Source organism: Onychostoma macrolepis, chromosome 07 (assembly GCF_012432095.1).
Source record: "Onychostoma macrolepis isolate SWU-2019 chromosome 07, ASM1243209v1, whole genome shotgun sequence".
Lineage (NCBI taxonomy): Eukaryota > Metazoa > Chordata > Actinopteri > Cypriniformes > Cyprinidae > Onychostoma > Onychostoma macrolepis.
This window is the reverse complement of record NC_081161.1, coordinates 5,818,321-5,845,546: the sequence shown is the minus strand read 5'-3', so window position 1 is coordinate 5,845,546 and position 27,226 is coordinate 5,818,321. Positions and strand designations below refer to the sequence as shown.

At 34.9% G+C, this 27,226-nt stretch overlaps 2 protein-coding genes across 4 annotated transcripts; one reads left to right on the top strand and one right to left on the bottom strand.

Moving 5' to 3' along the window:
- The first annotated feature begins 766 nt into the window (after nucleotides 1-766).
- spata6l (spermatogenesis associated 6-like) lies at nucleotides 767-20,508 on the top strand. 3 transcript variants are annotated; one of them, XM_058782913.1, is made up of 13 exons: nucleotides 767-907; nucleotides 1,081-1,218; nucleotides 1,307-1,353; nucleotides 2,056-2,129; nucleotides 2,221-2,345; nucleotides 2,468-2,551; nucleotides 2,633-2,746; nucleotides 3,716-3,824; nucleotides 4,008-4,039; nucleotides 5,143-5,273; nucleotides 5,513-5,606; nucleotides 5,721-5,818; nucleotides 20,313-20,508. In XM_058782913.1, the coding sequence occupies exons 1-12, from the start codon at nucleotides 824-826 to the stop codon at nucleotides 5,790-5,792; spliced, it is 1,104 nt and encodes a 367-aa protein (XP_058638896.1). In that variant the 5' UTR covers nucleotides 767-823; the 3' UTR covers nucleotides 5,793-5,818; nucleotides 20,313-20,508. The 3 variants fall into 3 exon arrangements, with proteins under 3 accessions (XP_058638896.1, XP_058638895.1, XP_058638897.1); XM_058782912.1 differs by lacking the exon at nucleotides 20,313-20,508 and adding an exon at nucleotides 7,207-7,745; XM_058782914.1 differs by lacking the exon at nucleotides 20,313-20,508 and adding an exon at nucleotides 7,207-7,739 and having other exon boundaries at nucleotides 1,307-1,355; nucleotides 2,088-2,129.
- Nucleotides 7,771-26,227, bottom strand: slc1a1 (solute carrier family 1 member 1). Its single transcript, XM_058782911.1, has 12 exons — nucleotides 25,974-26,227; nucleotides 20,516-20,656; nucleotides 18,079-18,171; nucleotides 17,885-17,999; nucleotides 16,252-16,294; nucleotides 16,071-16,175; nucleotides 15,801-15,985; nucleotides 14,755-14,862; nucleotides 11,529-11,651; nucleotides 9,913-10,107; nucleotides 9,677-9,811; nucleotides 7,771-9,182 (listed from the first exon to the last, which is right to left on the bottom strand). The coding sequence occupies exons 1-12, from the start codon at nucleotides 26,071-26,073 to the stop codon at nucleotides 8,942-8,944; spliced, it is 1,584 nt and encodes a 527-aa protein (XP_058638894.1). The 5' UTR covers nucleotides 26,074-26,227; the 3' UTR covers nucleotides 7,771-8,941.
- Nucleotides 26,228-27,226: the final 999 nt, after the last annotated feature.

Here is a 27,226-nt window from a genome sequence, read left to right as displayed (position 1 = left end):
TTTGTCTGTTGTCATTTTATCTCAGACCTGGTTGCTATATTTAATATGGATGCTCAGATGGAAACAGCTGTGCAATAATTAAATTGTCCACAGCTATAGTGTCCACAATTGTAGGATTTTCATTATTTCCTTCATAAGTCTCAATTTAATTTATCAGTTTGGCTCCACTGTGAGATTTTTTGAAAGTACTAAATCTACAAATACATCATACATATATCGATATATATTTATATATATATATATGTGTGTGTGTTTCATTTTAAAAGGCAATGTTGGTGGTGTGACAAAGTAGTGTAAACTACAAATGAGCTACAAAACTACGACTCCCATGTTTTGTCCAATCTAATTCCGGTTATGTGACTGTTTCAAAATAAAAGTCCGCTTCGTTACTTTGAGAAGCTTTTCATCTGTTGAACCGTTTCACAAATATGACTGAATTATGGATAATATTCGATTATAATTATAGATAATAAATAACATCTATAAAAAGCGACCTTTATTCATTATACATTAATTTTGTTGATGTTTTAAGGTGAATTCAAATTATATTTAGGCTTTACAAGACTTTGTTTTTGTGAACTGAAAATGTCAACAAACTGGGACACTGAAATTACAATAATAACAATAAACAATTAATTAAAAATGAACTTAATTCATGGCAACGCCGTGGAGCACGTGATGATATATCGTGGCGTAAAAGAATCACTGAGTTGTGTTTGAACTGATTCTTAGAAATGAATCGTTCGAATGAACCGAATCGCGGAAATGAGCCAGACTTCCACGATGCCATGGAAACGCGACGCTTTCCTGGATTGATCATGTTATGAATGATCTCGAGAAAATAACAAGAAGACACAACATGCCTCGCAAAGCAGTTAAAGTGGTCGTTGAACTCCACCTGAAGGCGGTGAGGATTTCCTGACGATTATTAAGCTTAGTGAGATCAACTGAACAAACTGTGACGACCAGAAACATTCAAATGCTACTACTAACTTAAATGAATAGCCACAGTATATTGACTGTTTTGTGTCATTCTGTTACCTGCGAATATAGAGATATTTGGTTATATTTGTATTTTAGATAACCTGTCCAGGGGTGCATCTACCAGCCAAAGATGATGTTTACATCAGTGTGAGTCTTATGAATAAATACAGGAAGACTGAATGTCTTCCTGCAGTGTTTCCATTACTGATCCGGGAGAAAATGAGGTTTGAAAAGGTGGAGTGATTTTATTACTCTCTCTATTTTACATTAAGTTTTGAAAAGCAGTCTCACTGTTTTATAACTCTCACCTTTTTCCTTGTAGATACTGAATTATGCCACCGATCCTGCAGCAATAGCTGAATTCCTGCAGTGTGAGATGCTCCTTATTTCTTTTTTTATTTTTATTTTAAGGCTTTAATTTAGCATGCTTTCCAAACTAAAAAGAGTGCAAAAATAATATAATAAAACAAACTACCTAAGTGCAAAATGAATGTTTTCAGACACTTAATTACATGTTAATTGCAAGTGTATTATAGTTCATATAAATTTATATTAATATCAATTAGCTGAACTTTAGAATGTTTTTGACCCACTTAAGTAGGCTGCATCTTTATATGTAATTTCATAACTACTTCTATTGTCTTTGAAATATGATTAAAGTACTGCTAAATGTACTGACAAGCATTTATGGTATAACTAAAATATACTTTAATGTCATTCCTATTGAAACTTGGATGTCATGTATTTAAATACATTTGTAATTATTACACATTTGTAAGGATGAAATAACATTACAGCTAAAATTATAATCAAGTACATGTGCTTTCGTATGTTAGTCAACACATCAAAATACTTCTTTAAAGCATGACAAAATATTATTAAAAACTATTATTTAATTTGAAATCATTACAAAGTACTCTTTTTTTTTAATGTACTTAAGTGTGTTAAGGCATATCATGAAAGTACATTTAAGTGGCCTTTCAGTTGGTTAATATTTTATTATCTGCAAGTAATTTTTTTTTTTTTTGCAGTGCACATTCAATACAATTAAGCACATGTCTTATTCACTAGGGTTATTTTAGTGTGTATCTCCTCCTCCTCAGGTGAAACAGTGAAAATTGAACTCATTCAGCTGATTCCTCCAGGTACAACTGATATTATGTCTCAGGTATTACTAAATTATTCATGTTGCAGATTGAAGATAATGTTATTTGCTTTTGAAATTCCCTTTTGCAGCTGGAGAAATACTGGGCAGTTTTGAAGAAGATGCTCGAAGTTTTCTTTTCCCAGAACCAAAGCTTGTCCCATCTTTCTCTGGAGTAGAGAGAGAGGTATTAATGACACGGCATCCCACTTTTCCTGTAAGTGCGTATTGATCTACCACACTAATTGAATTGATTTGCTTAACAACAACAACAATAAAGAATTTTTGCATTATTAAAATGAAAAAAAGAGGGTCTTTAAATTCATTGATTAATTTCAGGGTATCTCTCCAAGATTAGAGTTCTCCACAAAGACAACATTCAGTGAAATCTTCAGTGACAATGGTTTCCTGACTGTTCCTGTGGTAAAAATACAGATTTTTTGAAATGCAAGATTTTAGCTTGATTGCTTTATAAAGTTGTATAAGATGCTTTATTGTCTTTAGAGGGAAATGACGAGAAAAACCTCCAAAAAGTCACGGAAACAGGGCAGCACCTCATCCCGAAGACATCTCTCTTTTTCTCCATGCAGTCAAAGAGAACATCACGACAGAGATCAGGTATCAGATGTTCCTCATTTGTGCTTTTTTTTTTTTTTTGACAGACAGGACAGCAGTAAATACTTGCTAATATGCCATTGTTAAAAAGAAGCACGCTTTGGCAAACTTTTAAAAAGAGTAGTAATTGTGTAAATAATATATTTTGAAATTGCATACTTAAGTCTGAATTAAATGCAGTGTTTTTAGCCAGTTAATTGCATGTTATTTGCAATTAAATGAAAATGTCTTATAATTAAAATATATACAGTATCAAATGCAATTAGTTAGATTTAAGAGTGTTTTTAACCCACTTAAGTGGGACACATCTTTATATGCAATTGCATTATTATTTCTAATGTCTTTGAAATATGGTTAAAATGTACTAACAAGCATTTATGGTAAACTACAATATACTTTAATGGCATTTGTATCAAAACCTGTAAGTTATGTATTTAAATATTTTTTTTAATTGCACATTTGTAATTACAAAGTTGCAATTTAGTATATTTAAAATATATTCACTTTATAAACGACACACTACAGTTCAGTTATAATGATAAAGTTCTTTCCATGTGCTTTAGTATGTTAGTCAACACATCAAAATAAATGTACTTCTTTAAAGCACAACAAAAGATTATTAAAACATAGTGAAAAACAGTCATCAAAGTGTCTCTCTTTAAGTACACTTAAGTGGCATTTCAATTAATTAATATTACAATATCTGCAAATAAAGTTTTTTTAAGTGCCCATTAAAAGAAAAGAAAAAAAATTCCTCTAAACAAAGATTTGAATCATGGACCTTGTTGCTCTGCAGGATTACAGTGATGTTCAAATGGTTTGAGAGATCCTGGTTGTTGTGTTTTTTTGATGAATTAGTGATGGCCAGCAGAGGGCACAACAGTTTATTGTAGGATCAAGACCCTTAAACACTTTGATTCCAGTTCCTGAAGGTGTGTGTGTGTGTGTGTGTGTGTGTGTGACCCCCTTTAGGTTCAGAGGTCACGTGGACAGTCCTCTTCCCATTATTCACCCGTCTGTGACAGAAACTCCAGATTAAGGAGTTTGTCACCGCATCGATCAAAACCATCAGCAGAATCAAGTATGAACACTGTAACACTCTTCATGCAATTTGTCAAACTGGCCCATGCTGTGGATCTGTTTAAGATTTACATAAGTTCTCTGAAATCTTTAGTGATGTGTGACAGGACATATTTTGTTTAACCAACAAAATGTTAATTGGTAAACCAAACTATACTATTAACTGCATTTTTTTATTCTTCAGGAGACAGAAGAAGCAGCTATTCCAGACCTTGGGTTAGTTGTGTATATTATTCATCCCTCTCTACACTGCACACCAATAAATAAATAATACTGATCTGGAAGTAAAAAAAAACTTTCTAGATTAACTAATAGATAAGTCAGATGAGGACAACTCTTGTGAAAAAGAAATACTCTTTAGCATACTTTCAGTGAGAGTACTTATGGAAATAAAAGACTTTAGAAGAATATACTTAAGTGTGAACAGACTGAGGCACTTAACGGTATGTTAGTTGCAATTAAATGGAAATGGGTTATAGTTTAAATGTACTGTGAAATAGTCTTCAGAGTGTTTTGTCATTATGTGATTTTATATTTACTTCTATTGTTTTTGAAATATGGTTAAAGTGTGTTGTCATGTATTTAAATATATTTGTATTTACATATTTGTAATGAAGTTGCAATTTGGTGCATTTAAAATATATTTGCCTTAAATGTAATATTGAATAGCAGACTACAGATAAAATGATAATCAAATATTTTGTGTGCTTTAGTGTGTTAGTCAACATTAAAATAAGTCTGCTTCTTTAAAGCATGACAAAAGATTATTGAAACATGATTTAAAATTCCTTTAAAGTGAATCCTTTAATTTGATAACATTACAAAGTCCGCATTTTAAAAGTGTACTTAAGTATTCAGAAACATTAAAATGCCCTCTCTTTATACTCTTGAGTGGCCATTTATTTCATTAATATTATATTATCTGCAAGTACAGTTTTAAAATATACCCTACACTGCAAAAAATGCTTTTCTTACTTAGATTTTTTGTCTTGTTTTCAGCCAAAATATCTTAAAATTCTTAAATCAGGAAGGAGGAAGATTATTTTGCTTACCCCGTTGGCAAAAAACTCACTTAATTTTGACATGGTTTTTTTTTCTGAAAACAGGGCAATAATTTTTACTTCTTGATTTAAGATTTTTTTTTTTTTTATATATATATTTTGGCTGGAAACAAGACAAAAAACCTAAGTAAGAAAAGCATTTTTTGCAGTGTACAAGTTTACATTCAATACAATACAATAGTGCACTTCTTTTTCACAAGGGTATTTCAACTTGGTTGCATATTCTATTGTTTTATGACCTGCCCATCATTATTTCAGATGGCTGAGGAAGACTCTTCAGACACAGACGATCTCCTTGACTACGCAGAGGAAGTGGGCCGTCATCATTCCCTCATGGGATACGAGGGCTCTTCCAGACACTCCAGTACGGATCGCCAGAGGCACAATGGGTATGTTTGCATCTGTGTTCCCCAGGTAGAGTTGCATGAATGGATTTGCTCGATGTTTTTTTGTAGAACCGACTCAGACTTTCCACACCACATCCATGCCATGCAACCTAAAGTATACTTCATGTTCATAGCAGTATGAGTTGCTTAATACATTGGTTCAAGGAAGTTGTTCAAATCGCTAACCTTAAATAGTAGTAATGCCTTATTTTTTTAGATAAATGATGTGTTGTTTTCTGCAGATCTCTCTTGGGTTCTCCTGACCTGTGGGAGGAAGTTCAGGAACGGGTTCAAAGCCTTTTAACATCTCCCAAAGCGGTTCATAGACTAGCCTGTGTGAGTAGCACTCAAGCAAACACACACGCTCCCATTTTTAATGAACGCTGTGGAATGTTATGCCAATCGTGGGATGGATCATTCAGCCTCCTCTGCCTCTGTTTGTGATGTCAGGGTGCCACTGACTCCGAGATAGACGAGGTATTGACACGCAGATCTGTTTTGGCCCACTCATGCCCATTCTAAACACCAGCGTGTGCTGTAAGAAAGTGGTATGTATGTGCTTATGCAATGGCCAAGTCTTTAAATATAATAACAGTTTTCTCATTCTGGGATATTTATTTTGTTTCACTTAAGCATACTTTTAAAAAGAGCACCTACAGTATCGTTATGGAAATAATATAGTCAATTGTGAACTGAATGTCATGTTTTCAGACACTTGCATGTTAATTGCAATTAAATGAACATGTATTAGTAGTAAATACAGAGCACAGAATGACCAAAAATTTGACTTGATGGTGATCTTTGACCTTGACCACCCATGTCGCGCTTGCCTTTGACCTTTCATAATCTCTGGGGATTATGATGGTCTTTGTCCTTTTATTTGGCATTTCTATGTTTACCCATGACCTTTCATATCCTCTGGGGTCGATTTTGACATTTTCGACATGACATACCTGGAGTTTCCATTTTTGACCTTTGACTTTACATATATTTACATAACTCCCCAGGGCCGCTTTTGACCTTCCATACCTGGACGTCCCATATCTGTACAGCACGTGTTTCACCCTGTTTCGCACCTGTTTCATTTAATTTCAGAGATTTTGAAAGGTCAAAGGTGAGCGCAACATGCTTGGTCAAGGTCAAAGGTCACCATGAATTAAATTTTTGGTGATTCTGTGCTCAGTATTTACTACTTATATTATAGTGTACATTTATATCACACACAAATAGCAAAAACTTTTTTACTCACTTAAGTAGGCCTTAAATACGTCTTTATATAAAATGTTATAATTCCTTCTATTGTCTTTGAAATATGATTAAAGTACTGCTGAATGTTCTGACATGCATTTATGATAAACTAAAATATACTTTATTGTCATTTCCGTTGAAACTTGTATGCCTTGGATTTGAATATATTTGTAATGAAGTTGCAATTTAGTACATTTTCTTTAAAGCATGACCACATGTTACAATTATAAAAACATAATGATTTAAAATGTAAAGTAAAATGTTTGACATTACTGCAAAGTGCACCAAGAAACATGGTACTTTAGGTGAAAATGCTAAAATTACAATTATGTGCTTTAGTGTGTTAGTCAACACATTTAAATAGTGTACTTCTTTAAAGCATGACAAAAGGTTATTGAAACATGATTTAAAATTACTTTAAAGTAAAATGTGTAATTTGATAACATTACAAAGTGTGCTTAAGTGTGTTCAGAAACATAGTCATTAAAATGCCCTCTCTTTAAGTACACTTAAGTGGCCTTTTATTTGATTAATATTATAATATCTGGAAGTACAGTTGTTTAAATATACTTTTTAAGGTTTGATGTGCGCTGGTTTGCATTTAATCCAGTTAAGCACACTTTTTTTGTGCACAAGGGTTGTCCAAACTCAGTGGGTATTTAAAGACTGTTCTTCTTTTTATCCACAGATGAATCAGAGGACTGTGTGATTTCCTGTGGCATTGCATCTTTTTCCATTCAATTATGAGTGTGTTTGTTTGTAGTTGTGTTTGTATTGCAGCTTTGAAATGAAACGGTATATTTCTAGTGTTTTTTAACGGACTCTTCTGACACTTAAAATGGTACATGTGCTTAATATAACCCTCATAACAGAAAAGGTTGGCTCCCTCGTTGGAGCCGTGGTGCAGCGATAGAACACATCGTGTCACAATGCAAGTCCTATATAATGAAGAAAAAAAAAAAGAGACAAAATCATCAAAAGTGACAAATCAGTAGTGCTTTGATCACATCCTTTGTTCCTCTTTTTAGCATTTTTTTTTTTTTTTTTTTTTTGCAAATGCTGCTCGTTCATTAGCAATTAAAATGAAATAACTGCTTTAGCTGATTGTCAAGTTCAAAAGGCTTATTCTGTTTGTATCAGGGAGCCGCAGGTGTGTTTTGTCTATGGCATTTCCCCTTGAGACTGAGTATTAACCGAAGAACATCTATCTATCTATCTATCTAAAGTGAAAGAATAAATGGAAAAAAGTCAATTCAGGGATTTTTTCAGGTGTTGACGTATTTGTCTTTATTATTTTGTGGATACACATACAGTACATGTTGAATCATACAGTATAACTAATTTGACTACTGTACTGTATAAATACAGTTGTACAATGGTGTGCTTTACAGTGTTTATTCAGTTTCAGAACCTTAAACGCAGACCATTAATGCTTTACATTGATCGTTTTCTCTCATTTCTGATGTAACCCAAAGTATAAAGAAATGAAATACTGTAAAAGAAAGTTCAAACTGGCTCAATGGCAGAAATTTGGCACTGACAACATCATCGGTGCAGTCTTTTCAAAATATTCTCCAGAATAGCTCTGATTCAACAACAAAAGAAGAAAATAATGAATCAGTGGCTTGCTGAAGAAACTATTAAGGCTTGCCACCTTCAGTATCATGACAAAATAATTGTGTCCAAAGGATCTGATTTTCATTCCAAAGGCAATTTCTGTACCCCACATCAAGTCCTTATCATGCAACGTTTGTATAAAAATGTTCCCCTTCATATTAACACATTCAATTTGGCACAAATCTGAAATGAAAGACACGCAAAGCTCATAAACATTTGGCTTTCAATAGCAAGTGCAAATACAGAACTGGCAACATTTCACACATTAGGCTACTGAAATTTGAAACTTGAACATAATTTGCAGAGAAAATTTTTGAAAGCGAATTTCGATAACCTTAAAATCAGCGTTTTCTGAGTATAATAACATTGGCTAGTTAGCAACATGCGTACGTTACACTAATCTGCCGGGTTTCTTCAAACCAATGTGCGATATTGCACAGAGCTCCTTCTCATACCCACAAATACGAAAATCGCCTACTGCTAAAAAGCTATTCGTTAGTACAAAACCAAAGGAAACAACCGCCGTTAATAAAAAGAAAACAGCAATTTGCATAATTCATGGCAACATGTTAATGAACTGTGGAAGCACAGTTTTCTCTCAGTCTAGCGCACACGTAAGTTCAAGAGCGCGGTTGGGAAAATGAAGGAAGGAGAACCGCAAGGGCAGGTATTGCTAATGTCCGCGCTCAATCATGTCCTTGCTAATGACTTTCCGTCCTAGTCATGGCACTGGTTTTATGAATGGCTCCTACCTCTCTGAACTCCTTTCACGCCGTCACATGTTCAGCAGCGACCGCCGCTCGCCTCTAGAACTGCGAGGTCTCGGTGAAGGAAATGGCGTCGCTTTTGTCGATGGTGAATCCACCATTGACGTAAGATTTCTTCTCGCACTCGTCGTCGTCCAGCGTGGTCTCTAGGGCGAAGGGGTTGGCCGCGTCCACGTCTGAAGTCAGGTCCATCCTCTCTAGTTCTCGCTTTGACAGCTTCTGGACTATTCCAGCGCCGTAGGCGTCTCCCAGCACGTTGATCATGGTACGGAAACGATCGCTGGTTTGATGAGAAAAAACAATGTGAAATTCACACTATAGCTGCTATAGGGTTTTAGTAGCCATCACTGCAGTCCTTCAGTAACCATGTAGCCTACTCAAGTCATGTCAGAAGTCCAGAACTCCTGGGACACAGGTGTTAAAGGAAGTTTGTATTTATGAGTTAGGAAGTCGTAATTACTATGTCAGGTGCGTTGAAGTCATTTGGTCAGAGCAAGATTGAGGCTTGTTTAGTTAAACGTCATCACAATGAACAGGTAAAATACTTAATAGTTGCAAACTATTCTAACTCGATTGTATTTAAGCATAAAAATTAAATTGTGTTCATTTTGTTGGAGTTTATTTTCTGCAATAATCCAAAAGCCAATGGAAGAATCCTATTGGGTTTTTGTCGTGGGAACCTGGATGATATGGGTTGGCCTACAAAACTACGTCATCACTACTGTGTCACATTAATTAAACCTGACACTTTGAACATGAAAACCAGATACTTACAGCAGCCAATCGACAGCGACGATGAGGGTGACATCAGTGGCAGGAAGGCCCACTGCCGTGAGCACTATCACCATGGTTACCAGTCCAGCATTTGGAACACCTGCTGCTCCAATGCTGGCGACTGTTGCCGTGATACTACGGAATGAACGTTTAAAAAAAGTATCATTTGGGCCTTCGTCCTTCATGAAGCCACTTAACTCTATTATATCACACCAATTGGCTTATATCCCACTTACCTAATGGTAACAATCTGGCCAGCGTCCAGGTCGTAGTTGTTCAGCTGAGCTATGAATATAGAAGCAACAGCTTCATACAGTGCAGTGCCATCCATATTGATAGTCGCACCAACTGGAAGGACGAAGCGAGTGATTCTCTTGTCGATCCTGTTGTTCTCCTCTGCGCATCGGAACGTGACCGGCAGAGTGGCTGAGCTGATAGAGTGAAGACACTTGTTATTGCAAAATAGCAGTTTTCTTTGATTGTTGTGAATTTGAAAGTCTCTTTGTTCACATAAAACATCTGGAACTGGAATGACAGGTCTTCAGGAGCAGGGCCGAGCAGGCTTGCTATAAAAAGCTCAAAATAATGATCAAAACCAAATTTTTTTAAAGAATTATTCATTGCATTTAAGAAATGTATGCTTTTTGCTTGTGCAGAGTCTATTGGGACACTCAAGTCCCATCTAAAATGTCTGAATTTATTGCATTTAAAAACTAAATATTATTGTTTGTTTTTATATTGTCTTAAAAAGAAAGTTCACAATATTTTCTTAGAATTAATTAAAATAACTAATTATGTTTTATATATAAAATATCCCAAATATGTTCTAAGGATCAGAGGTACACTTTAGCATAGTTTTAAAAAGAGTAGGCCTACTTGTTGTGGAATATTCCTTTAAAGGAAAATACTTAAGTGCATACTTATACTTATGCACTTATACTTAACTTTTTGGGTCACTTAATTACATGTTAAATGCAATTTAATGAAAATGTATTAGATTTTAAATTTATATTACATGCAAAATGGCTGAACTTTAGTGAGCTTTTTGACTCACTTGAAGTACATCTTTATATACAGTATGTAGTTTCATAATTAATTGTCTTTGAAATATGGTTAAAGTACTGCTGAATGTACTGACAAGCATTTATGGTAAATTCAAATATACTTTTCAAGTCAACTATTTAAATATATTTTTTTTAATTACACTTTTGTAATAAAGTTTTGTATTCAGTACGTTTAAAATATATTTACATTAAATGTAATACTGAATGATACTACAGTTAAAATTATATAGGTAAAATGATAAAGCTTTATATGTGCTAGTCAACACGACGTACTTTAAAGCATGTGAATAGCTCACTTTACATTTCATATTATTACAAAGCACACTTTTTAAAAATGTACTTAAGTTTATTAGAAAAAAGTCATTAAAATGCCTCTCTTTATGTTCACTTAAGTGGCCTTTTATTTCATAAATGTTATATTATCTGCAAGTACATTTGTTTAAAAATATAATTTTAAGCTTTGAAATACACTACAAGTGCACATGCAATAGAATTACGTGCACAAGGGCTGACTCACAAGGCTTTCCAGACTGTAAATCGGGCCAAAAATCTAGGTTTGCCAACACATGTGTTTTGTGTGAATTTGTTGTGTTCAAAATGACTAAAATATCTATTAGTGTGTGATCCTCAGTCGTTTAGTGTATATAAGTTCTAGTTTTTTTCTGTACCCACTTACACACTCAGCAACCGTATGATAGACAGTGTTTTAAATCTCTTTCGATTTTAAGTTGTGCAGTGTATTCCAGCCTTTAGTCAATATACCAATGCTAAAATATTCATCGACTCACCTTGAGGAGATCATGAGAGCTGTTAGCAAAGCCTGTGCCATTCCCAGAGTGAAGGTGAATGGATTCTTCCTCACAAACACAAAGTAAATCAGGGGGAGGAATACGATGGAATGGATGGCTAGTCTGTGAAAGGAAAACATATTTTAAAACACAACCCATTGTAAATTATCATAAGCAATGAACATTAGAATAGATCTTTTAAAATAAAAAAACTATCTTTGTAAAATATTGCTTTAATTTCAGTGGAACTAAAAAGCTGTTTGGTGTTATTTAACTCCTTCCCCACCAAAGTTGTCTTTTTTTAAAGTTGCGAGCAACCACCAGCCTTTTGATCATTTCACAGCCCCCAGAATATTCTGTCGTATGAATAGCTGAACATGCAATATGTCAAAAGAAAAAACAGAGCCTCAGCTTTTGAAGCAAAAACAAACAAACAAACAAAAATATTCCAGCTTATTGCATTCTTTTTTTTATCCGCTCTCGAATATCTGTAAGTTTCATAAAAAAAAGTATCGCTTCCATTAATGAAAATTAAATTCGGTGATGTTAGGCAGTTTTGATCTATTTTCTGCTTAATGTTTGATGGTCGTGTTATTTCACATACTGTATGCATCTGCGTATGTATGCGATTGCTTGTTTCTGCTTGATCTTCGCCTGTGTTTGATCCAGACAGACGTTCAGTGCTCTATCAGATGATGTGTAATAGCAACTCCTAACTTAAATCAGTGAAAACACGGAAAGCCAGAAATTTCCATCCATCGCGCGTTGTCACGAAAATGATGGGAAATTCTGTCAATGTGAAAGTGTTAAAGGGACAGTTCACGCAAAAATGAAAATTACCCTATGATTTACTCACCCTCAAGTCATACTGGGTGTATATGACTTTCTTCTTTCAGACAAATACATTTGGAGTTATATTAAAAAATGTCCAGGCTTTTCCAAGCTTTATACTGGCAGTGAATGCATGGTGCTCAAAATTTTAAAAGGCCAAAAGAGTGCATCCATCCATCATAAAAAGTGCTCCACACGGCTCTGGGGGTTAATAAATGCCGTCTGAAGCAAAGCGATGTGTTAGCGTAAGAAAATGCCACTCTCTCATGAACGTGCGTACAACAGTAAGTGGAAGCTAGAAATTACGGTTTATAAAGTTTTAAATAAGGAATTTTTTCTCACACAAACACATCACTTCTCTTCACAAGACCTTTATTAACCCCCCGGAGCCGTGTGGAGCACTTTTTATGATGGATGGATGTACTTTTTTGGGCTTCAAAAGCTCGACCACCATTCACTGCCATTATAAAGCTTGGAAGAACCAGGACATTTTTTAACATAACTCCGACTGTATTTGTCTGAAAGAAGAAAGTCATATACACCTAGGATAGCTTAAGGGTGAGTAAATCACGGGATAATTTTCAATTTTGGGTAAACTATCCCTTTAAAACAGTGGTTCTCAACCTTTTTTACTCCAAGGCCCTCCTCCTCTCCTTATCAATGCTGCAAGCCCCCCCCAACCTTTTCTGTTCACAAAAACCTTTGTATTCTAGTGTTATTACTTTTCAATTCCATGTATTTATTTTTAAATAAAACAAATTCAAGATAGATTTAAACATTCAGTGTTCTTAAAAGTACCTAAAGCTCAATTACACAGTAACAAATAAGCACGTCAACCTGCCATACCAAACAAGACCACAGGAAGACACCAAAGGACTGCATATAAACTACTATACGGATCCATTCAGAATCACTAAAATACAAAATGAAACTGTGTGGAAACTCAGCGATTTGAAGGCGTCTCGATGTCATCAGTGAACACTTCCTCTATCAGATCAAGTGATCGTGTCTGCGTTTTGAGCATCTGATGTCTATATGCATCTGATGTCAAACTTCCTCACAAAATCCTCACAAACAAACACGCTTCTTTGGCGAGCATCCATTATAAAACACTCACTGTACATTAATTTTGACAACTACATGAATATACTGAACTTTGTTCAAGCAGAAATATGTTAAAGTGAACAGTGCGCAAAGAGCACACATACACATATAAATTAATGTTTGCACATTAATAATAACAGATAAGCGTGAGCCTAATGTACGACTCCTGTATGTCACTATAATCGTCTTTACTTTGATTACAATCTTCATCCATCAAAACTTTATTAGCGCAACACTGGTTTGCTTTATCCAGTGGAGAGCTGTAGTTTCACACAGCACGATGAGAAACGGCTTGAGCTGCTCAGAAACATAATATCACAGGATACATACACAGAAAGAGAGGGGGTGCTGTTAGTTATTTATATGTGGCCTTAGACCACAAAACCAGTCATAAGGGTCAATTTTTTTTAATTGAAATTTATACATCATCTGAAAGCTGAATAAATAAAATTTCCATTGATGTTCCATTGGTTTGTTAGGATCGGACAATATTTGGCTGAGATACAACTATTTGAAAATCTGGAATCTGAGGGTGCAAAAAAATCTAAATATTAAGGAAATCACCTTTAAAGTTGTCCAAATGAAGTTCTTAGCAATGCATATTACCAATCAAAAATTAAGATTCAAAATATTTACGGTAGGAAACAAAATATCTTCATGGAACATTATCTTTTCTTAATATGCTAATGATTTTTGGCATAAAAGAAAAATAGATCATTTTGACGCATACAATGTATTGTTGGCTATTGCTACAAATACACCTGTGCTACTTATGACTGGTTTTTTGGTCCAGGGTCACATATATATTTTAATTTATTTAACTTATTAATCATGAAATTATTACATTTATTACATTTTAATTTTAAGTTAAGTTAAAATCTCGCGCACTCCCTGGAGGATCACTGAATAACACTCCCCCCCCCAACCCCCCAGGTTGAGATCCATTGCTTTAAAAGCATCCTGTATTTTTACCAAGGTCACTTGGATTTATATCCTCTCCATTCGTAAGAGCTACACTGTATTCTGTTTGACTCAGCAGTGTGCTTTCAGTTCATTCCACATGAGTGCAGATGGCATTTATTTAACTGCAGCTACAGAATCTCCTGACTGATGTTCAGTCGTCTTTATCACTCAAATTAGTGGAAGTTTGGAGTTTATGAAATGTATAATAAGCACATCTGCAGCTCGAGCAGTTTTAAATGTCCGTGGCTCTTATCTGTGTGTGAACAGAGCTGACAGTAAATCTGCTACTCTGCTAATCAACAAGGGAACATTTGAGAAGCTTGTTCACCCGCTGAGCACCGTCACCATGTACAGGCCCATCTTCCTGAAGATCTCCCAGTCGTCCACCTCCATGATCTTGGCAGCAATTAGGAACAAGATGCCAATGGGCATGTAACTGCCAGAGAAAATTAATTACATTTATAATCAATATTACTCATAATTTCAAGAAACATATCATTTGTTTACATTTTCTTAAGAAAAAGTGAGTTGTGCTTTTTGTGGGTGGTTGCTAGGGTGTTGCTATGTGGTTTCTAGGGTATTCTAAATAGTTGCTAAGGAATGCTATGTGGTTTCTAGGGTGTTGCTATGTATTTTTTAGGGTATTGTGAATGGTTGCTAAGGAATTGTTATGTGGTTTCCAGGGTGTTGCTATGTGTTTTTTAAGGTATTCTGAATGGTTGCTAAGGAATTGCTATGTGGTTTCAAGGGTATTCTGAATGGTTGCTAAGGAATTGTTATGTGGTTTCTAGGGTGTTGCTATGTGGTTTCTAGGGAATTGTGAATGGTTGCTAAGGAATTGCTATGTGGTTTCTAGGGTGTTGCTATGTGCTTTTTAGGGTTTTTAGAGTGCTTGCTAAGGAATTGCTATGTGGTTTCTAGGGTGTTGCTATGTATTTTTTTAGGGTATTCTGAATGGTTGCTACGGAATTGCTATGTGGTTTCTAGACTTTTCTAGGTTGTTGTTATGCAGTTTCTAGGATATTCTGACTGGATGCTAGATTGTTGCTATGTGGTTTCTAGGGTAATCTGAGTGGTTGCTATGTTATACCTAGAGTATACTAGGGTGGTCTCTTGGGACTTTCTATGTAATAGCTAGGGATTTCAAGGTGGTTGCTAGGGAGTTGTTAAGTGGTAGCTAGGGAATTCTCAGTTTTTGCTAGGGTGTTCTGGTTGGTTGCTAGGGAGTTGCAGTGTGGTTGCTAGGAAGTTGTGGTGTGGTTGCTAGGGTGCTCTGGGTGGTTTCTTACTGACCTAGGTCAATAGAGCCCATCCTCAAGTCTGAGTATGAGCAATAATGACAGTGATTCTTGCCTGTAAGGTGTCAGAACTAACCACATAATAATCTGAACGAGTCTCATGGTGGCCTCATTTAGAGCATCGAAGAACTCCAGCAGGATCCGGCCCCTTTCTCCCATCTTGCCGATGACCAGGCCGAAAGTCACACAGAATACGATCAGACCGAGAACATTAATGCCATCTGAATATGAGCCCACAATCTTGTAGTCTTTGGTCAAATTCTACAGCAGAAAGAAGCCAAAAATCAATACATACATTCTCCATTCTCCATCTTTACCATTCATTTACTCTTCATCTTTCTCTCACCTGTGCAACTGTTGAAATAATGGTGGTGAACGGTGGAAATGTAGTCGTGTTACTTGAGCTTATGTTGGTTTTCGATGGTTCAATCTCTTTGCGATGCGTCTTATACTAAAACACAGATGATGTTTATTTAAACTAAATAGTATATTTGCATGACTTAATATACATTAAAACTATATTTTACCTGCTGAAAACAGGCTTGCACAAGATTTTCAGGAAACATATTCCTATGAAGAAATGTGATAAACAAACCACTTGGTTAAAGTGCTTGATACAGATTCATGATCATATTATTGGTAACACTTTAGTTTAGAGACCAATTTGCACTATTAACTAGTTGCTCACTAGCATGCATATTACTAGCATATTGGCTGTTTATGGCATTTTTTAGATCCCTTAATCTAACCCATTCCTAAACTTGACACCTACCTTACTAACTATTAATTAGCAGCAAATTGGGAGTTTATTGAGGCAAAAGTCATAGTTAATAGTGAGAACCAAATTATTTTATTATATTATACTGTATTATATTATATTATATTGTCTGGACATATAAGCCATACCTAACATAGTCATCTCATTGCACTATTTTGTTATTTATTGCAATGAATATCATGCATTTTTAAGTATTCCAAGGGGTCATGAACATCCTGTAAGTTTGAACTCAAAACTTTCTTGTTAGTCTAAAAACAGCTTATATTGAAGGCAGTCTGCCAGAACAACAGCTTTTGGAATGTTCTACTCTATGATGTTATAGTGTGGATAAATACTGCCTCTGCAAAAGAAGATCAACGCCTGCTTCTACATCACTGCCTGTTTAGCCCCGCCCACTGATTTGGGCATGTAGTGTAAATAACGAGAGAGGTGAATGCAGGTCTACACAGAAACCAAATGATAAACTTCATTTTTAATGAAGATCCAGACCGCGTCAGTAAGAACTGTCCTTTGTTCACTTCATTTTATGATTCGTTTACAAACAAGGCACAATACAATGCAGGATTTTCAGAAAGACTGAAACTGAAAGATGATGCTGTGCTGACTATATTAGATCCGACAGTAATGTCGCAACACAAGTGTGAGTAACTGTTTGAGCAACTGCTTTGTCTCTTCTTACAGATCACTTGATATGTATTGAGTTATTGGTCCCACTTTACATTAGGTGGCCTTAACTACTATGTACTTACATTTAAATTAATCAGTTGATACAATGTACTTATTGTGTATGTACATGTTTTTAAATTGTACTTATACAAAAAAATAAAAAACCTGCATGTTATAACATCTGTAATTAATTTATGTAATTACATTTATAATTTCACTGTTGACCCATCCCTTACACCTAAACCCACCCTAAAACCTACCCATACCACCAAACCTGTCCCTAACCTTACCCGTATCCCACCTCAATAGCAGCAAAAGTGTTTTGCAATACAATATGAACACAATAAGTACATTGTAAATTTTTTTATGTAAGTACATAGTAGTTAAGACCACCTGATATAAAGTGGGACCGAGTTATTTATGCGTTTTTGACCTAAATCACAGCAGCGTTAACCACACCTATTCAAACAGAGCGCTCTGATGAGGGTGGTTAAAAACAGCACAGAAAATAGCTTATTACTTCTAAATTATGATTTTTTTGATGTAAAAATCTTGATAAGATTAAAAGTGGATCTCAGAAAACAGTACAAAATAAAAAAAGGCAGTTTATGACCCCTTTAAGTGTTCAAATATGCATATTATGCATGCATATTACGTATTTTTGTATATTATTATCTTTCATACAACATAGGTAGACCAAGGTGTGCAATTTTTACCTAACCAGGTCCAGTAAGGTGTCAACAGTGGTCACATTCGGAGTGCTTCCTGCTCTCTCGATATTATCAGCACTCTGAGACACCCCGGGTTTAATCGTCGTCACAAGAACGATTCCTTTTAAGCACAACATCGTTGTTAAACAATCACAATTTATGTCTTTAAAGCTTACTGATGTCATGCTTACGTGACTCACCAAGAATGACAGCAATGATGGTAGTGGAGAGGTAATAAACCACCGCACGTAGACCGATCCTGCCCGACACCTCAGAGTCCAGTGCTGCCACTCCTTCACAAACAAGGCCAGAAGTTAATACTACTTATTCATTCTCCAAAGAACACGCTTGACCTGCTTAACAGTGTCAACAAAGAATGTTAACCAATGCAAGTTACATTAATCAAGCATTAGATCTGCCAAAGGGGCATGTATGACTGTGACATGTATATATATATTGCCATTATTACAGTGATTACTGTAAGAACTTTACTGCCTTTATGCCCAGAAATGATAAGGATGGTGTCCAAAACACAAACTCATATTGTCCAAAACTTAGACACATAGTGCGTTGCCATCCTTTTGGATGGCACTGTATTTCTCTACATATTTCAGCAATAAAATATTTGGCTATACTATGCCAGTGTTTCCTAAAGACGAGTTCATAAACCCCTGAGGATTTATGAGGAAATTGTAATTACTTACCACTTACTAAAAAAGATAAAAGATGTTGAGTTTTTACCTGAATATAACCATTAACCAACATCAAAGAACTGTGAACATGTGAATGGTTTGTTAAATTATTTAATTATCAACTTAAAATCTATATGGTGGTACTTCAAGAAAATATTGTAACTCGATGGGGCTCGAACAGCAATGCAAAGCTGCTTCTGCACTAATTTAATCTAATATTTAATGTTGTAGATTTATGTAGCAAATGAGAATCAATAAAGTTATTGACTATATTTTGAGACAAATGTCTTATTAATGTTTTTCAGTTTTGTTTAAGGTAATTAAAGCAACAGTTCTTCAATAACAGAATAATTTGAAAGTATGGTATTTGGGGTAAAAAGCACAATAATTTACATGACAATAAATAGCTGGCTGACTTTTCATTTTTTTGACATGCAATGGTTAGATTCAGGTGGTAAATATCATATATTAAATTGGGTGTCCACCTTAGAGATAATCACCATATTTATAATTAAACAATCATATTGTCAGTATTTCTGGCTTTTGTTGTGTTTTGGCCTCTAGAGGTCCTCATGTTGCTCTCTCTTGTTCAGCTTACTCCACTTGTAATTAGAGTCATTCTGTTCACATGTGTCTCATTTAACTGTGTATTTAAGTGATGCTGTCTCTCAGTTTCTTTGCTTGGTGTTTAGTTCTTCTAAGACAGCTGCCTGAGTAAGTGCTATGTAGTCTGAGGCTTCTTATAGTGTTTGCCCTTCGATTGTTTCCTCTCTGTGGTGGATTTTCTCCTCTGGAGTGTTTTTGCTTTAAGAACTTTGGATTTTTGAATATTTTTGTAGACTTCAATCGTTGGACAGTTTTTTGTTATTCGAGAACTAATTTCTCTGTTTTTGCTTCATTAAACCTACTGCATCTCAACTGCTTCTAAGTGCGTCTTACTATTGGGTTCACCATCCTCCAGTGGCTCAAGGACTGAGTATCTGACTTTCACACCAGAGACCCGAGTTTGAGCCTCAGCTCTGACACATATTTGAAAATATGATATTAATCATGTCACATAATAAAGTATCACGTTGTACTCTACTATTGTAGTTTTTGTTAATATTTCTGTTTCACTTTAATTTTAGTTAAAGTTTTAATAATTTTGTTTTTGTCATTTGTATTTAAAAAAAAAGTGTATATATATATTATTTATTTTATTATTTTAGTTTATTTAGTTGGAGTTATTTTAGTACCTCAAATTAAACCAAATTAAAATGAAAAATGTCACATTGGAAACTAACTGAAATAAAAAAAAATGTTTTTCATATTTTATTTTTATTTCAGTTGATGTTTATTTTATTTCAAGTAATGAAAATGTTTATTATTACACTGTAAAAAACAGAAAAGTTGAGCCAACTTAAAATTTTAAGGCAACCAGCTTCAGCAGATTTTTGAGTTTTCTCAACTTGTTTTAAGTTTATACAACAAAAATTTGAGAATCTCCCACAAAATAAATTGAGCAAACTCAAAAATCTGCTGAAGCTGGTAAAAAAAATTTTTTTTTAAGTTCGCTCAGCTTTTTTCTTTTTTTTTACAGTGTATTATTATTATTATTTATGTTGTAGTTTTAACTATAATAACCCTGCTTGGCTGGCAGAAATGTTTGGAAGTAATAAATATATATGACTAATGTTTCACATATTTAATGATTTTCAAATATAATATAATATAATAGTGTTTTTTTTTTTTTTTCATTATAGCTATAGTGGGTGATTCTGAAATTCTATGTGATTGAAAAAGGCAGAAGACCCTGGCAGGGCTGCGATTAATCTTTTATGGGTGGACCCTCGTCCCTGAAGGTGGCCCTGGACACCGGTAACATAAGGGCAACATTTACAACCTCCGAATTTTCACAGCCAGTCATAAATGGTGATGCTGTGATGGGCTGAAGAGAGAGCGATACCTGTTATCATGCTGGAGACGATGAGAGGCAGGATGACCAGCTTTAGCATTCTCATCAGGATTTCTCCTGGGAAGCCAAAGTACTGCTTCTCCAGCTGGGACAGAGAGGTGTAGTCTCGCACCAGCACTCCCAGCGCGATCCCTGGAGACAGAAAGACAGAAAGCACGTCAAACCGAGTGCAAATGTCAAACTCTCCATTGTGCCTAATCTACACGAACCCCAAAACAAGCCAATCTGAATGTACAGAGCTACATATCCCAATAATATCTCAAGATCAGCTTCATTTACAATTACTACTGACTGTATCAAAATGATTAAGTGTCATCACTGATCTTTAGAGTGATTTCACAGCAAGACTCCAAATCTCTGATCTCACTGACATTTCGAAAGGGTGCAATGACAATAGCGAGCTGTAAATGCTTTGTGATGTTCAGGGCACAAATAATATTCCTGTGTTTGTTGCCAGATGCACGACACGAGATGTGCTGAATTAGTTGCAGCTGTTAAGCTAAATAAAAACATTTCAGACAGCTGTGTCATTTTGAGTTTTGGATCATCTCAGTTTCATTCTTTTATGAAGATGGATTTGGATATAACGTTAGTCAGTTATATCAAATAAACTAAAAAGCTTTCCAATACACTTAATGAAATCTGGTGGACTGCACTGCAGATACAGCAAATGACATTTATATTTATGTGTCTGTTTCCAGTGCCCTTCTATAACATCGGACATCATTTTCAAAACGCTGCACACTTTTAACAAAAATCAGATCAAATGTGTGCTGATATGCAGTTGTCATTATTATAAAAAATTATAAAATTATAATATTTTATAAAAAAAAATATTAATGAAATAAAAGGCCACTTAAGTGTACTTAAGTCACTTAAGTAGATTTCTAAAAATTGAACTTTGTAATGATGTCAAATTAAAAGTTTTACTACATTAAGTACATTATTAATCATTGCTTTAATGATGTTTTGTCATGCTTTAAAGAAGTACACTTATTTTGATGTGCTGACTAACAAACTAAAGTACATTTAAAAAAAAGTTTATTTTCTAAATGTAGTGTGTTATTTAATATTACATTTAAAGCAAATATCTTCAAATGTATTAAATTGCAACTTCATCATTACAAATGTTCAAAGACAATAGAAGGAATTATGAAATTAAAATCCTACTTAAGTGACACCCTAAAGTTCAGCTAATTGCATTTAATATAAATGTAAACTATAACACAATTTAATTTAATTGAAAACATGAAAATCTGAAACCATTACATTCAGTTTACTTGTATATTTTTATTCTAAAGTGTATTATTTTTGTGCCAAGTATGCTAAAATGCTCTTCTTTTTAACAAGGGATGGCTTCACAGCTATTTGTATATCTAAAATGCAATGCCATATCTGATATTCTCACTTTCAATACACATCCTGGATGTTTAACGAGGCTAAACCAAACCCAGGTGACCGCAAATGCCACAGTCAATTATATAGTCTCTGTTGTACTGTAACATTTCTTTATTACATTTTAGCATCATAATGATTATGGTGCTTATGACTGAGTAAATAAAAGATGTTATGAAACCCTGAAAGAGTGATTGGCTTGACCTGCCTTTTGTTTTATTGTAGGAGACTGCACAAGCTTGCATGGCATCAAAACAATCTCTGTTTTGACCAGTGCACAAACATGGCCATATAAATCCAGAAAATAATATAAGATAAATATAGCATCATTTACTTTAAGTACTAAACAAGCACAGGACTGAGAGTTTGTTATACATAAAACAATAACCACTATTTTGGCTATTTTTATAATATAAAAATGCAATCAAAATAATATTATTATAAATATTATGATAGCAGTATTGCATATATCATAAAAGTGTATTCGTTTTATATAAAAATAGTACACGCCGTCACTGCAGTCAAGACTTTTCTCATTGTCTTGTCAGTACATATAGTGTATAATCTATGACCGCTGCTTAATTGCCTCACCGATCAGCTCAGAAATGCCTAATAGAGCAATAGTGAGATTTTTATTGGACAGCCTATAAGTTCTGAGCATTTCGCCAAGCATTAAACCATTAATATTGTGATGACTAAGCCTTCACGAACTGGCCAGTTTGTGGCAAGGCAAATAACTACTAATTTATGATTATTTACAATTGAATACAGTATACCATGCTTTTATTTTCACGAATTGTACACATTTGCTATTATAAAGTGGTTGTCGTAAAGACTTTTTTTGTACACTTCTGCACAAAAATGTAGGGGAGAGTTGGCGTTTTTCTTTCAGTAACTGTAAAGCTATAGATTTTAATTACACAAATGCTTCATCAAAACTGTATTCAATTATTACATGTCTTGAATGCTGGCCTCAAGATGCAAAAAAAGAAGAAGAAACAAACGCACATAAACAAGACAAGGTTCAACTATGATAAGGACATATTTTAACAGAAAGGTTAAACTGTGTTCACGGAAACTTCTCGCATGTGTTCTGCATATTGTAATTTATTGACATTTTGTATCACATTTTACTGTTTTACGGCATGTTGAATTGTTTTATTTATCAACAGTTAAAATTTTCATAAAAAGTCTTAGGTTTTATCTATAGGCTAATTCAAGCCGATTTCCCAGTCTGGCCTCAAACCAGCCAGGCCAAACTAAGACCAGCAATCATTTTAGGCTGTTTTGCACGTTTTCTAGCATTTTACAATACAAATATTTTGTAGAAGATCCTCTGCAGTGAATGGGTGCCGTCAGAATGAGAGTCCAAACAGCTGATAAAAACATCACAATAATCCACACCCCTCCAGTACATCAGTTAACATCTTGTAAAGTGAAATCTGCTTGCTGTAAGCAACAAATCCTTGATTAAAGTGTTTTATCATTAAACTGACGCTTTTGACCAAAATGTCCAAAATGATCCATAATAAAACATATCCATCCATTAATCTGTGTTGCGAGAATTTATATTAAAATGCCTTTATTATCTCATGGCTTATTCATTAAAAATAAGTCACAGATGACCGCACACCTACGTGTTGCAGCTAATATGGCTTCATCAGGGTGTGGAACACACTCAGAGTCTCTTACACAGCAATCACATGACTTCACAATCACCACATGGAGAAAGAAGAATGGAAAAAATACTTTCACAACATATTACAAAATACATCATAAATCATAAATTAAAATCATCCAATTCAAAAACCAAAAAAACAAATTCCATATACATAAATAACAATGTCAGAATATCAACAGTGAATCACAAAAAAGGTGACAAATCGAATTCCCCATTCAAACCTGGAAACTGATTTGCTCTCAATGTATAGATCCAAAAAGACTCTCTCTTTACTCCATCACCTCGTCTTATTGACTTAGGAATGTGTTCTGTACCAACTATTTTCAGTGTACTAGGACTGCCATGATTTTTATCTCTATAGTGTACAGCCATAGGGTACAAATACGAATGGCATTCTTATGTTCTGCTAATCTGGACTTTAATTTCCTTTTAGTCATCCTACAGGTATGTAAAAACAACCACAAGGACACTCCAATCGATACACGACAAAGGTATTGCAATTAATAAATGATCTAATCTTAAACTCACTACCTGATGTTATATTCATGAACATACTTGTCTTAACCATATTATCACAATGATTTGTAATTACCAACCTTTGGACCTAACCAAGTTTTTGATCTTCAAGAGGAAAGGTGACTTTTAACCAATCTGTCTTTAATTGTAGGTGCTCTTTTAAACACAACAGAAGGAGTTTTTGGTAAAACATCTCTAAGATGTGAGTCACTCATCAAATTTTGGATCTATACATTGAGAGCAAATCAGTTTCCAGGTTTGAATGGGGAATTAGATTTTTCACCTTTTTTGTGATTTGTTATTGATATTCTGACATTGTTATTTATGTATATGGATTTTTTGGGGGGATTTTTTTTTTTTTTTTTTTTGAATTGGATGATTTTAATTTATGATTTATGATGTATTTTTTTTCCATTCTTCTTTCTCCATGTGGTGATGGTAAAGTCATGTGACTGTCATGTGATCAGGTGATTGTTGTATAAGAGACTCTGAGTGTGTTCCACACCCTGATGAAGCCATATTAGCCGCAACACGTAGGTTTGCGGTCATCTGTGACTTATTTTTAATGAATAAGCCATGAGATAATAAAGGCATTTTAATATAAATTCTTGAGTGACTTGGCGTTGCAACACAGATTTATAGGCAAGTTTTCCCTTGTCCAAAGAGCACCGAGATATTAGAGAGTTTTGCATCCTAGTAGCCCTCTTTTTTTGCATTTTTGTGACTAATATCCATCCATTATTCATAATAATGCTTTCTCCTGTGAAAAAGTCCTGCTGTTGTCCTCTCACATCAAAATCTACCAACAAATTTGTTTAGAACTGCTTTGGACTGTTTTCTCTTCTAAATGATGCTTGATCTGTGCATATTTCTCTCCTAATTGAGATTAAATGACCTTTTCACTGGAGAAAGCCGTATTATGGATATCATAGAGGACTCCTATTTTAGCACGGAAGCAATGGTTGATAAAGTTGAAAAAGTCTTAATGATGGATTTGTTGCTTACAATCACGCAGCTTTTCGCTTCACAAGACATTAATTGATGGACTGGAGTGGTGTGTATTATTGTGATGTTTTTATCAGCTGTGTTTGGACTCTCATTCTGACGGCACCCATTCACTGCAGAGGATACATTGCTGAGCAAGACATGCAATGCTATATTTCTCCAAAATCTGTTCCGATGACGAAACAAACTCATCTTGGAGCAAATTCTCAGCAAATACTCATTTTTGTGTGAACTGTTCCTTTAAATTAAGATTTCTTTTTTTTTTTGCATGTTGTCACAAAAGATCAACATATGTCCAATGAACTGTCTGTTTTTCCTAACCAGTAACTATGGGCATGTTCAATTAGCTTTTATGAATTTAAACAGACTTTCTAAAAAAGCAAAGTCACTGGAGTAAAGTGTGACAACTAGCCACAGTCTCGTTATACTTTATAATATTTGTCATTGCTTGTGTGAGATGAAACAGATTTTACTGTGTCATACTGGAAGTCTGGTCACGTTTCTCTGTGGCAGTAGTAAAATATCTAGACACACACACACACACACACACACACACACACACAAGCTGATCAATGCCTTCATTCATCACATTCACCCATCAACACACCTGCAGATATGTGCAGCTAAATGCAACAAACATAAACACTTTAATTGCTCTTATTGTCAAACCAGCCATTGAATGATATCACAACGGCGTTGCAGATCCATCTAACAGCAAGCACAGACAGAGAAAATTAAACAAGAGCACTGCATACATAATTAACGGCATGAGACGTGAAAGAGACGTGAAAGAGCACAACAACGAAGCGAGATATGCGATGCGGAGAAATGTGGCGCTCCAGCCCATCTTACCCAGTATCACCGAGGTGATGGTTGCTATGAGAATCCAGTTCCTCTTCAACAAGCCCTTCACATCCCTGCCTCTCCGCTCTTTCTTCCCCAGCATATCCATGACAGACAGGCACACAGGTTATACGGAAAGCCGAGTGAATCTGGCGAGGCTTGCAATCTTGCTTTCCGTCGTTCAGTCACGGAGCGCCGGCGGAGAATGATGTGAAGCTGCTGTTGGGAGGGGGATGTGATCTGCTGCTGCTTCTGTCTGTGCCAGAGTCTCTTGGCTCTCTTGATAACCTTTGATCGCTCGTTTACTTCAACTTGACCTCTGATTTACTGTCATTTCGTTTCATATGACTGAGGAATAAAAATATTAGAATTTAGAAAGCAGACATATCACTGACTGTAAATATGATCAAAGAAGGCTGTGAAAATGTATCTGCATTGTTAATCCTTTTGATCTTTTATTTGAAAAATTCATAAAAATCTAACCTTTCATTGGATAATAAGAATTTAAAATGGGGGGAAATATCATTATGAAATAAATGTTTTTCTCTAATACACATTGGCCACAATTAACGGCACCCTTTTATTCAATACTTTTTCAAAACCTCCATTTGCCAGTTTAACAGCTCTAAATGTTCTCCTATGATGCCTGATGAGGTTAGAGAACACCTGACAAGAGATTAGAGACCATTACACACACGTCCTCTTCCAGGCGGTTTCATAACATTTTATGTTGATTGGAAATTCTTAATTATTGCCCTGATGGTGGAAATGGAAATTTTCACTGCTCTCGCTCTTTTCTTAAAGCCACTTCACTAATTTGTGAAGCTGAATTATCTTTTGCTGCACATCAGAAATACATTCTTTGGTTTTTCTCATTGTGATGGGTGATTAAGAGAATTCGGGCTTTGTTTTCCCTCCTATTTATATTTCTGTGAAACAGGAAGCCATGGCTGGATAATTTCATGTTCATAATCACCCTGGAGTGCTCAAAATTGTGAATATGAATGGGAATATACTTCAGTGATATTTTATTCATAAGAATTTCTAGGGGTGCCAATAATTGTGGCCAATGTGTATTTGAGAAAAACATTTATTTCATAATGATATTTCCCCCCATTTTAAATTCTTATTATCCAATGAAAGGTTAGATTTTTGTGAATTGTTTTAATAAAAGATCAAAAGGATTAACAATGCACATTAATGTTCACAGACTTCTTGATCATATTTACCAAGGGTGCGGATATTTTTGGTCATGGCTGTAT